The 15,495-nt window shown below is 53.3% G+C and overlaps 1 protein-coding gene across 7 annotated transcripts in view; it reads left to right on the top strand.

Moving 5' to 3' along the window:
* Positions 1–15,495, top strand: part of Sipa1l3 (signal induced proliferation associated 1 like 3) — a 189,618-nt gene that overhangs the window by 145,191 nt on the left and 28,932 nt on the right. For all 7 annotated transcript variants that reach the window (XM_055594751.1, XM_055594747.1, XM_055594750.1 and 4 more), the window contains 3 exons: positions 601–738; positions 10,597–10,724; positions 13,979–14,097. In XM_055594751.1, coding sequence (XP_055450726.1) covers positions 601–738; positions 10,597–10,724; positions 13,979–14,097 — 385 coding nt within the window. The remainder of the gene's footprint in view (positions 1–600; positions 739–10,596; positions 10,725–13,978; positions 14,098–15,495) is intronic.

Below are 15,495 nucleotides of genomic sequence, written 5' to 3'. Positions count from 1 at the left end.
AATGAATGAATGAATGAATGAATGAATGAATGAATGAATGAATGAATGAGTAAATAAATAAATAAATAAGGGCTCAGTGGTTAAAAGCACTTGTTCTAGCAGAGAATCTGGGTTCAGTTCCCAGTGCCCATGTGGTGGCTCACAAGCATTCTAACTCCAGTTCCAGGGGGTCTGATGCCCCCCACGGGTCTCAGACACCCACATGATATGTGCAGGCAGAATACTCATACACAAATAAAAATAAATAGATCTAAAATGTTTTAATTAAAAATACATAAAAGTAAAATATGTGTATATAAGTATATATGCATTTATAAAAACACATTTAAATCTAAATTTTCCCAAAATGAAGGGGCAGAGGAACATCTTGTTTCAGGAAAGGGCAGAGAATTGTCCCCAGCGGCCCCTGTCCTCGCTGCAGAGCTGAGGGTGGAGCACAGAGAAGGAAGAGTGACCAGGCTGTCCTGGCTCTCCTCTCCCTCGCACGCAGACCCGGGGTGGACAGCCTGCAGAACTTGACTGGACTTGGGAAGGTCTGCTGTCTGTCTCCTCAGGATGCCTCCTTACCCTGTCTCCTTCCTCTCTCCTGTGTCTCTCCAGGCCTGTCAGCTTCCCAGAAACACCTTTCACGGCATCACCAGCAGGGGCCGACAGAGTTCCTCCCTACCGACAGCCTTCTGGGAGCTTCTCCACCCCAGGCTCTGCCACCTACGCAAGATACAAGCCGTCTCCCGAAAGGTCAGAGTCTCCCTTGCTTTTGAAATGATGTCATCTGGTGCCTGCTGCTGCAGGGTTTTATTCCCAGGAAAGGCACCTCACTATCTTATTCGCCGTGTTCTGGGCCTTATGGACCCCTAAAGGTCAGAAAATGACCACCAGGGCTTTGGCAATGTCTCATTCAAATTAGAACAAAGAAATAGAAGAGCAAAAAATCGAGCCAAGCTGCTCTGGCAGAACTTGTCTGTACTAGCAGAAGGATGTGGTTATATATCCCATCACTTTGTTTGTTTGTTTGTTTGTTTGTTTCTACCCAGCATCCCATTCCTCTCTCTCTAGTTCTCAACCACCAAAACCAGGCCGTCAACATTATGCAGGTCACAGGGTCTTTCCAACTCTATCCCTCGCCCTTAGAGACAGTTTCCAGCCCAGAAGCATGAGCAGTCTTTCCTAAATTTCCATGGACCTCTGGTGCCTTCACTACAAACCCAAACTGGACAGTACAGCATTCAGGGCCCCACGAGAGCTCATTCCGGCTTGTTCCCGGCTGTCCTCCTCCTGGGTCCCTCTGTCGTCAGCAGGCCCACCTCATCCCTGTCCTCCAGGCCGAGCTGCGAGCCTCATTCTGAATGCCTCCTTCCCCTCTCCCGCTGCTGCAGTCAGTGTGCTCGTCCTCCCAGACCCTGTTACCCACACCTCCTCTCCCAGAATTCCCAACACCCTCGGAACACATCCTCTGCCCCTCACGAGTGACTAAGGCTCCTGGAACCTGGCAGTTCCTGTGAGTGCCACACACCAGCCCCACTGGCCACCGCCTTGGAGGTTTCTAGGCAGCCTTCTAAGCTGAGCTGTGCTCTACCTAGAAACCCACCCCAAGGAAGGAAGAGACCAGCTCTACCCCTCAGCTCCCTGTGTTCCCCTGACCTGCCTGTGAGCAACCTCTATTCCCCTAGCCCAGTTAAAAGACCAAAAAAAAAAAAAAAAAAAAAAAAAAAAAGACAGAAGACAACACAGAAAAGCAGACAGAGAAAGGCCAGCCACAGGGGCATGCCACATACGACAGAGAGGCCAGACATTTGGGCATAGCATGTGCGTGAGTGAAGAGGGCATCAGTTTGCTCCAAGATACTGAAATTGCCAGTCTGTCTGTTCCATGTCTCCATCACTGAGGACTGGGGCCTACACATGGCGAATTCTTGGTCTACAGTGATGACAGGAAGGAGCAAAACCTTGTTTGAAGCAAAACTTCTTGCCTTAGCCCAGGGACCAGTTCACCAAACCTGAGGTTCTCATCCAAAGAGGACTGATCCTTACCCTGAGTTTCTGTTCAGGGAGGCCTCTGGGAGCCCTGCTTTGCACCTTGTTGGATACTGAGCCTCTGTTAGAGAGTCAAGGGGAAAAAACCCACTGTTTGATCTTGGAGAGGCCACTGTGCAGCCCTCACTCCGCCCAGGCTCCCAGAGTTTCCTGTGTCAAGCACTGGGAGGCATGTCCGGCCTGCTCAGTTGCCACGGCTCCTGTTGCCCTCCCTTGCATGTGCTAGAGAGATATCCCACAAACCACATGCTCCACATGGCTGAGGAGCACATCAGCAGAAGAGGAGGAACACAGCCCCACCCAGGAGGTCTGTGCCAGGAATGGTGGCATTCGAGTAAAGCCGGGAGCATTGGTGGAAGTTTGCCACAGAGAGGAAGGAGCATGAATGAGCAAAACGGCAGGATGAAGGAGAGGCAAGGAAGATTCTGGACTGTGTAGCTGGCTGGGCCTCAGTAAGGACCAAAACCTTAAATGGCAGCCACTGGCTGGTAACGACAGAGGTGATAGGGCTAGGCCTGGTGTCACAGGCCAGCAGTCCCAGTCACTCTACACTTCAAGGAAGAAAGAAGAAAAAAACTAAAAGAGGCAAAAGTCCACCCCTAATCTAGGATACAGAGTGAGGCCAGCCCGTACTGAGACCACGTCTCAGGCTGGACGGTGGCTCGGCAGTTAAGGCACTTGGCTGCCACTGAAGAGGACACAGGCTCAGTTCCCAGCACTCTCATGGCAGCTCACAACTGTCAGTAACTCCAGTTCCAGGGACGAGGCACATACATGATTGATACAAGCGTATGCCTGCAGGCAAACACTCTTAAAATTTAAGTTTGTTTTTGTTTTTCTTTTGTGTTTTGTTTTGTCTTAAGTAGGTGCAGTTCATTGATAAAGTGAGTTAACCATCTACCCAAATAAAGATTCTTGGGGAGTTTCTGGGTCTGGGCCATTATAAATATTCAGGCTGTGGACACGTAACATATATGTTCAAGCATACACGTTTCCGCATGGAAACAAGTTTCCCTCAGTCTGGGATGAGTGCCCAGTACAGTTGCGTTCCATGTGCTGAGCCCGTTCCTCACTCGCACCAGCAGCAGCCGTGCCATCCAGCTTCTCCACAGCCCGGTGCCATGGGGCGCTGTCAACCATTTTCGCTTTAGCTCCTCTGATGGGTTCCCGGTGCTGTCTCAGTGTCGTTCCAATTTGCATTGCTCTGAGGACCAGCAGTGCTGAGCATCTTGTGTGCTGAGCCGCCAGCTCCCTATCCTCTCCAGTGAAATGTCTGTCTGCCCGGTTTCCAGTTCCCTCGCTGCTTTGCGCTGCTCGAGAGCTCTTTGTATGATCAGCCTCCGTTTCTCTTTCATCGTCTTCATAGGGCCTTTCTCAAAACAGACGGCTTTCTGATGCCATCCTTTCTCCTAACAGGATTCAGACGTTTCACTGTGGGGCATGTTAAGCCTTGATTCCCTCCCCCTCCCCTTCACAGTGGAGCCTGAGCCAAAACATGTAATGTGTAATGCTGCGCAACCGTCGTAACCCCAGCTCCCGGGGTCCCCCACCCTCTTCTGGCTTCCATAAGCAATGAACTCGGGTGGATTTCGTACATACACACAGCAAAACACTTCTGTGCATAAGCATAAGATGAATAATAACTCTTGAGGGCCAGAGACCTGGCTCGGTAGTTAAGAGCAGTGTCTCCTCCTGCAGAGGACCCCGGTTGATGAGCTGCTCACCTGCTGGCCACAGCCTTCTGTAACTCCAGGTCCACGGAACCTGCTGCCGTCTTCTGACCTCCTCGGGCACCAGGCACATGTAGTGTTCATATATACACACAGGCAGAGCAGTCATGCACATAAAATAAATACAAATTAAAGAACAGTTATATATACGTATATATTCCCCTTTTTTTTTTTTTTTTTTTTTTAAGAATAAAAGAGCGTGCCATGTGCAGTGGCACACACCTGTAATCTCAGCACTCCCGAGACTGATTCAGGAGGATCAGGAGTTCAAGGCCAACTTAGACTACATAGTGAGACCCAGTCTCAAAATAAAACCATCATTGTGTAATTAGGTCTCAGACCCCACAGTGAGCTTCTGGCAAAGTCACATAACACCTAAAACTGTCCTTTTGGCTGTTTGTTTTTTCTTCAAGACAGGTCTCTCTGTGTAGCCTTGGCTGTCCTAGACTCACTTTGTAGACCAGGCTGGCCTCTGCCTCCCAGAGTACTGGGATTACAGGCAAGGGCCACTGTGTGCAACTACTTTTTTTTTTTTTTTTTAAGATTTATTTATTATCTATACGACATTCTGCCTGCACACCAGATCTTACTATAGATGGCTATGAGTCACCATGTGGTTGCTGGGAATTGAACTCAGGACCTCTGGAGGAGCAGGCAGTGCTCTCATCCGCTGAGCCATCTCTCTAGTCCTCCCCTGCCCCCTTTTGAGACAGGGTTTCTCTGTGTAGCCTTGGCTGTCCTGGACCCGCTTTGTAGACCAGGCTGGACAGATATCCTCCTGTTCTGCCCCTGCCCCAGCCTCCTCGAGTGCTGGGATTGCAGGTGTGCACCAGCCTGCCCTGCCAGAACTTTTTTAAGCCATCAGCACTGTTGTAAGTCATGTGACAGAGGGACGGCCACTACTGCAGCATCTTGGCTCTACCAACAGACAGAGAGGGTGATGGGTGGGGGTGACAGCTGGCAATGGCTGTGTCACCCATTGTCCCTTCTTCCCCCACCCCATAATCATCCATCCACTCTCCCATGAGTGAAGGCAGGAGAGAGGCCCATGGGCCATGCTTTCCACGTGTGTGCTGCGCCTGTCCATGTTCCTCTCTGCCCTGGTTCTTTCCTCTGTGATGGGCAGAGGGCTCAAGCCAGCCTCCCAGTAACGTGGTCCTGCTGAGATTTTGCTACCTTCCTCAGCCTCCTCAGAGATTACCTAGCCTCCGCCTTACAGCCCCAGACACAGCTTCTCACCCCCCGTCAGAACCTCAAACCCTTCATCCGCAAAGTGAGTTTTATTTTTCAAGAAAACGTAGAGTAATTACTGCATCTCTGACGAGATGGAAGACAGCCATTCGGCCCACTCTTCTTCCGGAGACGTGTGTCCAGAGCTCTGCATCTATGGCAAGACAAAGGGCCGTCTTCAGCTCAGCGAGGTTGACCAAAATCTCCAAGTGTTAAAAATGGCCCCCTATGGGACATCCCGCCTTCCTAAGACTGGTCAGCACAAATTAAACAGCAGAAAAGAGAGATCAGAAGTCCCGTTCAGAAAGACAGCTGCTGGGGAGAGGGCTCAGTCAGTAAGGCCTGCCGCACAGAAGCAGGAGACCTGAGCTCAGTCCCTTGGCCCTCACGCCAGTACTCCAGCCGCCCAGCCATCAGCCGTCTATAGCCTCAGGGCTGGGGAGGCGGGGCAGGCTGACTCAGATCTCACCTGGCCAGCCAGCCCAGCTAATTGGCAAGCCCCAGTACAGAAAGACTTAGATACGGTAAAAGATGGCAGAGGAAAGCACCTGGCAGTGCATACATGTGCTACACATTTACCTGTGTGTGTGTGCACACACACACACACACACACACACACACACACACATGAATATGGTCCCTGTTGTGATTCTAGTATCAGGGAGACACAGGTAAAACCCCTGCGGGCTGTCTGGTCTAGCCTAGCCTAATTGGTTAACCCCAGGCCCCAGTGAGAGACCCTGTCTCAGAAACCCAGGTGGCTGACTCCTAAAGGACAACGTAAGCTTAGCACCTACATGCACACTCAGCGAAGGTGCCCGCCGTGTGGCTCACTGGGCAGCAAGCTTGTGTGAGCTTGTGCAAGCAAGCAGCCGTGGTGGCACTGCGCCCGTAAGCCCAGCATTCCGGGGGTGGAGGCAAGGAGGTCTGACGTTCAGGATCATCTTGGGCTAGGTGGTGAGTTGGAGGCTAGTCTGAGATGAGCGAGAGCTTGTCTCAAAGCAGCTGTGAGCTGGCTGGATACAACTGGGAGGGGTCGCTGAGAGAGCAGGGCAGCCCGGGACACGGCCAGGTGTGGATCTAGCTTCGGAACTCAGAAACAGGCCCCGCAGTCTCTCTCCTCCCACACTGGCGGAGACCCTGCTCTTCATTTTGGATTTGGATATCTTTTAATCTTTTACACTTTTGATTATTAGTCTGTGTGCGTGTGTGTATTTGCGGGTGCACACATTCCAAGCACAAGTGTGGAGGTCAGAGGGCAACTTAAAGTGAGTCCTGGGGATCCAGCTGGAGTAGCCAGGCTCGGAGGCACGTGTGGGCCTTTACCCACTGAGCCATCTTGCCTCCCGGGTTTGGTTTTGTGCTCCCCTGGCTCGTCCTAGCTGCTCTTGCCTTCCTCCAGTGCTCAGGATCTCACCCTGACCTTGTGGGAAACTGAAGAGTCAGCATGTTTCCCAAAGCAACTTGTTGTGTGTGAGGGCAGCCAGCGAGGTCAAGGTTGGTTGGAATCAGGGCTGCTTTGGTACAGTCCCTTAAACCGCCACACACTGAGCCCTCAGACAAATGTAGAAGGAAGAATGGACTCCTTTTGGTGGTTGTTTTGTCTTGTTTTTTCAAGATAGGGCTTCTCTGTGTAGCCTTGGCTGTCCTGAACTGGGTTGGCCTATAGACCAGGCTGGCCTTGAACTCACAGAGGTCCAACTGACTCTGCCTCCCCGAGTGCTTAAATTGGGCAGTGGTGGTGCACACCTTTAATCCCAGTACTCAGGAAGGCAGAGGCAGGCGGATCTCCGTGAGTTCAAGGCCAGCCTGGTCTACATAGAGAAACTTTGTCTTAATACCCCTCATCCCCCCCGCCCCCACCACCAAAAAAAAAAAAAAGGACGGAGGGATGGAGTCACGGAGCCTCTAATGCTGTATCTGGCCCTTCCTTTGGGAGAGCTTATGGGCCGTGGTTGAAGGAAGGAGGATAGTTTGTCTCTTCTTGACAGGGCGTGGAGTTGAGTTTCCAGAAAGCCCAGTGTCTTGTCAGGAGATACTTGGCGGTTAGAACAGGGTCTTCACAGACATGGCCCTGAACGTGTTGCCGGGCTGGCAGGGACTCCACAGACGTCGCCTAGCTCCTCTGTTGAGAGTCAAGGGTTGTAGCTTATCTCTCACTCCTGCCACCCCATCCTGAGGTGAAGGCCACAGGCTGAGCACTCCCCCATTGTCCAAGACCTTGGTCTGGTCACTTGACCAGAGCCAGCAAAAGTGGACCCAAAAGCCCCAGGAGTGTGTTCTATATGGCAGAGACAACCCAGAAAGGGTGGGCTCAGAGAGCACTCATCATGTGGTCCAGCTCAGCCTCCTCACTCCGCAGTCCCCTCAGCAATGGCCTCAGCTTCAGGCTGATGGCAGGCAGGCAGGCGCTATTCATGGTGCTATCAGCAGCCCAAGCCAGACTGGAGGAATGAGGGCCTCCGTGTTAGTGCTTTCTGTAACTGTGCAAAGACAGCATTGCCAAGGCAACTTATAAAAGAAAGAGTTTATTTGGCTTACGATTCCAGAGGTTTGAAGGCCATGGTGGCACAGTAGAGGCAGCGGGTGACAGAAACCGCCAGTAGAACAGCAGAGGAAGGCTCATGTCTTGAACTTCAAGCAGCAAACTCAGGATAGCTGTAGCCCTCATACTTTCAAAGCCCACCTGTGGTTATACTTCCTCCAGCAAGGCCACGCTTCCTAAGCCTTACCCAAACAGCCCCACCAACTGGGGACCAAGTATTCAAATAATCTGAGACCAAGAGGGACATCTCAGTGAAACCAGCACTGTGTGTGTGTGTCGCGTCCATGTGCACATGCCCCATGGCACACAGGTGGAGGTCAAAGGGCAGCTTGCAGGATTTGGTTCTCTCCTCCTACTATCTGGATCCCAGGGACTGGACTCGGCTCATCAGACATGGCAGCAAGTGCCATTACCCCCAGAGGCCATCTTTTCTTACCTCTTAGCAGCGAGGTGGTGGCGATGTTTGCCAGGGGCCCCGGGGTCTGGTCCTCCCACTTCAGTCAGGTTGTGCTGGCAAATCTCTGAAACTCATGTTAGCAAAGGTTTATTTGGGGTCTGAGGGTATAAAGTGCAAAATCTCAAGACTGTGCTTGAGAGTGTCAGCACAGCCCTCCCTCCAAAACCTAATAGGATAAAAAAGGGTTGGAGATGTGGCTCAGTTGACAGAATTCTCGCCCAGCATGCATAAAGCCCAGATTCCTGAAATGGGCACTCACCTGTGATCCAGCCCACACTGGCTAGAGGCAGGAGGATCTGGAGTTCCTCAGCTATGCAGTAACTTCAAGGCTAACCTGGGCTACACGAAGCCCTGTCCCCAAAATAACGAGCTTCCTTACCTGCTCCCATGTTGCCCCGTTGGTTAGCAGAGGATCCAGATTGTCCTAGCAGCTGTTCTTCACCCCCAGCCCTGTCCCTTCCTCTCCAGCTCACTGGTGACAACAGGTCACAACCATCAAGCCTGTCACGGGGCCCAGGAAACCTGGCCCACTACATGGTGGAAGGGGAAAGCCACAGATACCGTATAGAAGTGTTGATAATCCTGTACCCCCTCCCCTTTAGCCAAAATTGTGCCATGTGCCTGTCCCTGAGCAGCCCCAGATAGAAAAGGCCGTGCCTCGAGTGGCTTGCCTGAAGCGGAGGGGCATGGGGCAGCGAGGGGTCTTCCCTGCTCTGGAGGGAATGGGGCTGGGGGACGGAGCTAATGGCTGCGGCAGACTGAAGCCTCATGTAGTAACCGTCTCTTCAGAGCATCAGTTAGTTAACGCTCTGAAGGTTAAGAAGTAAACCACAAGGTCAAGCGCGGCGCATGGCAAAAGCATGTGCTTCCAGGGAGGCGTGTAGACAGCTGTGCTGCACAGCCTGATGTACACTCACTCCTGGCCTCTTCCCTGGCTGGGCATGAATGCACAGCTCAAGAACAACTCCCTGCTTTTGAAGAAACTGAGGACACAAGACTCTTGTTTTCTGGAAGTTTTCTCACAAGCACTCAGGATTTCCCTCGCTCCGTTCCTGGACCATGTTCTGACAGGGTAACACAGTTACCTTGCTTTTGTGTCACAGTGACCCAAGCACCTGGCAAAAAAACAGAAGTGACTTACAGTTTCAGGAGGAGTGGAGCCATAGCTGCTTGGCCCTGTGTGTTCGTAGGAGTGTGTGGAAGAAGATAACTGTCCCTGTCACCGCAGGCCAGGAAACAGTGGCAGGAAGTGGCCAAGGACAAAGCTCCTGTAACCTCCCAAAGGAGCACCACCAGCGGGGGAGCACGCTTCTAAACATGGACTTGGGGTGCAGAGGGGCATGCTTTCAAGGTTCAAGCCCAAACAAGAGCTAACCTGCAGGAGCCCCCCGAGAGGGAACTCCCAGCTTCCACCACCACTCCCCTTGGATTCCGTTCCTGGCCTGTGGTGTGCAGGCTGTCTGAGGGCATCCATGCGCTTTCTCCTCTCCCCAGGCCTGGCTGTGATTTTCAAATACAGAGACTACGGCTCAGCCCAGGACAGTAGTGCATGCTGATACTCACACTAGGGAAGGTGGGAGGTAGGAGGGAAGGGTGCACAAGATAACCTTTGCTGCACAACCAGCTCTATGAGGGCTACGTGAGGCGCTGCCTCAAAACAAAGGCGGAGCCAGCGAGATCTCAAGTGGTCAAGGCACCTGCCAGCCGCAACAACCCGAGTTCAGGCCCGAGGACCCATGGGAGAAGCAGAGAACAGACTCCCGCAGGCTGCCCTCTGACCTCTCCATCTGTGGAACAGGCACGTGTGCGCACACATAAATAAATGTGATAAAGTATTTTTAAAAGGGTGACTCATTAACCTCAAAACAAAGACAACTATAATTTCAGTCAAAGCTCTTGCCCAGCTGAGGGCTGGGGTTTCAGCCTAATCGGCCTTGTTCTCAAGCCACAAGCCCACGGGGCCTGGCCGTATCTACCTCCAACAGCAAAGGAACACTGGTCCAAATGTCTCAGCACCCCGTGCGGCAGGCATCAGATACAAGATAAGTGCCGTAAGGAAGAGCCTCTGTGAACACCTGGTGACAGCTAAGGGAACCGAGGCTCTGACCTAGTAATTGACCATACCTGGCTAGGCAAAAGACAGCAGTGAGTATGAAACCCACGCTATCAGCCTGGGTCTGCTGTACCCACCAAAAGTGGCCTGATCAGCCTAACTCCCTCGCAGAGAAGGGAGCCTGCAGTGAGGCTGGGGCAAAGCTCCCGGGAAGGCCAGCTAACCTCCCCTCTTCTACATCCCAGAGGCAGAACCCTGAATAAACAGGGCAGTCGCCCAAGTGGCTGGGTGCCCTCCCTCCTTGAGAAGTCTACTGTGCCCTCGCTCCCGTCGCCGCCACCTCCCTGGCAGCCACCCCAGATGAGCCTCTCTGCTGAGCCTCAGTTAATAGCAGATAACCAGGCTGCCTCGCCAGCCTTGCCAGCAGCTCCCTGCCCCAGGCCGCAGCAGAGCCTCCTGGGTGTTAAAAAGCCGCCGGCGGGCGGGTCCCGGGCTCATCTGGTGCTGTCACCCCGGCACTCACCGTGGGTTCCCTATCCGCCTCGCAGGTACACAGCCGCCCCCCACCCGCTGCTGTCATTTGACCCTCACTTTATCCACGATGGGACGTCCAGCGGTGACTCCTCTTCCGGCGGCCTGACCAGCCAGGAGAGCACCATGGAGCGCCCCAAACCAGGTAAGACGCTCCGGGCCCCAAGGCTACTTCTCGCTGGTGCTGTCCCACGTGGACCCCCCCTTCCTGGCTGGCTTCGGATAACATAGACCATAAAATCACGCAGTGTCTACTTTGCTCATGTGCTTCTGTATTCCGTGGCCCGGTGTCATGCCGGCGCCAGGCAGCCACGTGACTGAGCGCAGTGTGGGATTTCTGTGTTTAGTATTCCGTTGTCTGAGTACGCCCCATTCCAGGGCTAGACGGATCCCGAGGGGACCCATGTGAGGCCGCTTGGAACCGTCCTCGTCTGTCTCTCCACGAGCATGTGTTCCCAGGTATAAAGCAGCTGGACTGGGCATTTGGCTTTACAAGAAGCCACCAAACTACACCCCATAGTGCTGAAGCATCTCCACGCCACCAGTGACGTGGAAGTGCTCTGTGGCTGTGTGTCCTTAGAACCTTTTTGTTTGGGCTCGGGAGTGGCCCAACTGTGCTATCCTGACGTGGTTTCCTTTGCATCTTTCTTTTAATGCAGTTCTGCCGAACATACGTATTCATTCATTTATTTAGAAAGGGGAGTCTTGCTATGTAGCCCAGGCTGGCCTCACATTCACTGTGTAGCCGAGGACAGCTAGGATTGCTAATTCTCCTTGTCTGTACCTCATAAATGCTGGGATTACAGGCATATGTGACCACACCCTCAGGTTTCATTTCCATTTTTCTCACTGATGGGATTGAGCATTTTGCACACAGACAGAGAGGGAGAGAGAGAGAGACAGAGAGAGAGAGAGAGAGAGAGAGAGAGAGAGAGAGAGAGAGAGGAAGAATGATGAAGTGTGTTCCTGAACCATTTGGATGGATGCTTTAAACATAACCTCTTTTAACAACCTCATGACCCCTTTGAAGATTAAGGACCTTTGCCCAATAGTCAGGTGGGTTCCCAAGGAAGATGGCTAATGAAGTGTTAGGAAGGAGAGGTGGAGAGGCAGACGTCCTCCTGGAAAGTGCCAAGGATTCCCAGGGAAAGGTGACCTCAGCCGTGTGCCCAGGATTAGCAGCAGGAGGGCTGTCATGCGTAGGTGGGTCAGCCCCAGGCAGGGGGGTGGCTTGACCTTGCTGTTCTCCCTCTGCTGCCTTGAGGGCACATGACATCATTTGTCCCTTCTCAGTGGGCTGCTCTTGGATCTGTGATCTGTTTCCCAGACAGATTTGTGTCTTTTTTTATCTTCCCACTCCGTTCAGAAAAGGAGAGGAATGGTGCCCGGCTCTTTCATCACAGCAAAGTGAAAAACGGGGAGGCTTTTCCAGCATCAGCGGAGGGCCCCCAGATTTGGGGGGACACAAAGGCTCTGCTGTTCTCCTTCTGCCCCCTCTTCCTTCCCAGGAACCTTAGACGAAGGTGGCCAGCACTTTCCCTGACGTGCAGGCGCGTGCACACACATGTACACCAGGAACGGGTGTGCTGAGAAACCACTAAGCTTAGAACATGTGGAAGACCCAGAGAAAGGGCAGTTCAAGAAGAGTGGCACAACAAGGGCTGGCAGTGGTGGCACACAGGGCTTCGCCCAGGCTCCATGCAGTGAGCACTCATGATGTCTGGTTTTGTGTAATCGCCAAAATATGCCCAGTGTTGTGCTAGGGGCCCCAGGTTCCTTCCCGCTGAGTCACAGCAGCGGCGCCATGACTGCCCCGGCACAGAAATGAGGCGGCTGAGCTGTGGAAGGGTTGTGGCATAATTGGGCCTTGAACTGAAACCTGTCAGGTCACCCCGCCATCCACAGGGTGTGAATACAGCCACTTGTATCCTGAGCACCCAGCTCCCTCAGCAGGAACTTGGGTCCCTCTGAGCTTCAGCTCTGGGCTTTAAGCTCATACTCCCATGGGCCTGGCAGCAAGACATGACCTCTGCAGTGACCCCAGAGTCCTAAGTGTCTCCCCTCCAAGGAAGGTTGAAGGTCTAGTGAGTCAGGCCAACCCGGCCACAGGACTGCCTGTCCCTAGGATACCTTCTAAGCCCTTGCGTTACTGCCAGTTGTTGCTGGCAGGCTGGGAACCCCAGGAAGGGGGGGGTGTTAGGCAGCGTAAACTCTGATCTCCACGTCCTGCCTATCCATCTCCGACAGCCTCGAGCCAGTTAATCTCTCTGAGCTTTGATGGCATTGTTCTACTCAAGATGGTCCCAATACCTGCTTGAGCAGCACTGGGCAGCCCAGCAAGCTGACATGTACAGCCAGGCATGGTGGTGCCCGTCTGCTGTGCCAGCACTGGGGGACGTCAGTAAGAGGGTCAAAATGAGCACCAGGCCGGCCAGGGCTCTACAGTGAGGCATTGTCTCAAAAATAAAAATAAAGGGCTGGCAAGATGGCCCTTGCCACCAGGCCTGACAAACTGAATCCAGTCCCCAGAAACATGTGCATACACACAAATAAATAATAAAAATTTTAATACATAAATACAGGGCCAGGGAGTAGACTCCATAAATCAGTTGCCACACAAGCCTGTGACCTCCGTTAGAGCCCTAGAATGCACACGAAAGGCCAGATGTGGTGTCATCTGTAATCCAGATGTGGTGGCATGCACTTGTAATCCAGATGTGGTGTGCCTCTGTAATCCAGATGTGGTGGCGAACATCTGTAATCCAGGTGTGGTGGTGTGCACTTGTAACCCCAGCATTCCTGCAGCGAGGTAGGAGACAGCAACAGGGAAGTCACCTGTCATCTCCGACCAGCCAGCTTGGAGTGGAGCAGCAGAAAGAGCAAGGGGCAGATGGAACTCTGAGTTCCAGGACAGACAGTGCTACACAGAGAAAAACCCTGCCTCAAAAAAACCGCATCAGTAAAGTGAAGGAGAGAACCAAACTCCAGCTGTCCTTGACCTCCACACATGTGCCATGGATGGCACTCAAGCACCCACACTCACACAGAGAGAGATAAAATAAATAAGTAAACTGTAAAGGCCTTTCAGTCCACCGGTAAGATTAAAGACTCCTAGAGCAACAGGAAGGGTGCTTTACAGAGATGCTGCAGTACACGGCAGCTGTGCTCAGCCTCCCGGGGGCAGGGGATGACGGAAGGCGTGTGCTTCCCTGTGTTGACCACATCAAGCTCGCTAGATGTCCCCCTGCTACCGAGTGCTGGTGTAGCCCCAAGGCATTCTGTGGTCCGGCCTGAGAGCAGGCAGGTTAGCCAGAGACTGGGACTGCGCAGCCATCACGTAGAGTAGGTTATCGGGTCCTGGCCTGCATCACCGCTAACCAGTGTCTCCTCTCCCTGCAGAGCCTCTGTGGCACGTGCCAGCCCAGGCCCGGCTCTCAGCCATGGCTGGAAGCAGTGGCAGCAAGTACCCCTCCAGGCAGGATGCAGTTGGCAAAGACTCTCCCAACAGACATTCCAAAGTGAGTTGGTGCCCCACCCTGCCCATCCCTGCGCTACCTCATCCAGGGAGTGAGGCCTACATCTGCTGGCCGCTGGCTTTCCTGGGCACATGGCTGCTGAGGGCTAGGCGGCTTCCGCTGGGTGTGGCCTCTGGGGACCTCATCCTCAGCCATAACCGTGGTCCCCTCTGCAAGTGGCTAAATAGCATCCTGGCTCCAGCCCTCAGCAGGGTAACCTTTGACAACTCCCTTTCATCCTCTCTGCAGCCCCTGCCAGTCTCCCCGGAAGGATGCAGTGCAGGTCTGCAGTTCACAGTGGGGCAGAGTGAGTCAGAGACTCAGGCTCCCTTCTGTCACTTGTTGCCCTGTAGGCCCCCAAGCCCTCTTCCGGCTCCCTCGTCGGGACCTACATTATTGCAGTGTAGGGTAGCGGGGAGAGAGGTTCGAGGGGAAGATTCATCATCAAAGGAAGCCAGGGCAAGACTTAAACGGGCAGGAACCTGGAGGCGGGAGCTAACACAGAGGCCACAGAGGGGTGCTGCTTCCTGGCTTGCTCCTCAAGGCTTGCTCAGCCTGCTTTCTAATAGAACCCAGGACCACCAGCCCAGGGATGGCCCCACCCATAATGGCAGGGGCCCTCCCCCATCAATCACTGATTAAGAACACAGGCTTGCCTACAGCCTGATCTTACGGAGGGAGACATTTTCTTAATTGAGGCTCCCCCTCTCTAATAACAGCTTCTGTCATGTTGACGTAAAGCTAGCCAGCACAGGAAGTGACTGAATGAAGCTAGGACAGAGCCATAAAAAGAGCCGAGAGAAAAATGTCACAGACGGGGGAAGCAGCAAGTGCGAAGGCCCTGGGGCTTGTTCCTGGTGTGTTCAGAGAACAGCGAGGAGACTCGAGGGGCTGGAGCAACGACCCAGAGAGACAGGGAGCCGATGTCAGACGGCAGGAGTCAGACCACCAAGGGCTTGTGAACTGTGCCCTCAGACTGCCACAGGATTGTTTCATGCGGGGAGGGAGGGAGAGCCACGATTCCATACAGATGTTCACAGCTGTCCCCTGGCACATGCTGGGAACGTGTTAGACAGGGGGACGGAGAAGGCGGCACGGCCATGGCCCCGTGGGATGCAGTGGCAGACAGGACCCAGGGAGAATGGAGGAGGGTGTCAGCCTGCATGTGTCTGGAAGCAGCAGGTTTGCAGGGCAGCCGCTAAGGTGGACGTTCCATTGCGAAGGAAGGAGGGAGCTGGGGTTAGGGGCCCCCAGACCTCAACTTAAGAGACATTTAGTTTGCTTGATATGTCGATCCGAGCACCAAGTGCGGCTTTTAATCACACACCTATTTTACAGATGTGTAAACTGAGACAGGAAGAAAGTAAATCGCTTGTGCAGGGTAACTGTACCAGTAAGGGA

The sequence above is a fragment of the Psammomys obesus genome, unplaced genomic scaffold (assembly GCF_907164565.1).
Source record: "Psammomys obesus unplaced genomic scaffold, mPsaObe1.curated_primary_1811, whole genome shotgun sequence".
Taxonomy (NCBI): domain Eukaryota; kingdom Metazoa; phylum Chordata; class Mammalia; order Rodentia; family Muridae; genus Psammomys; species Psammomys obesus.
Note: the sequence above shows the minus strand (reverse complement) of the source record. Positions and strands in the feature narration are given on the sequence as shown.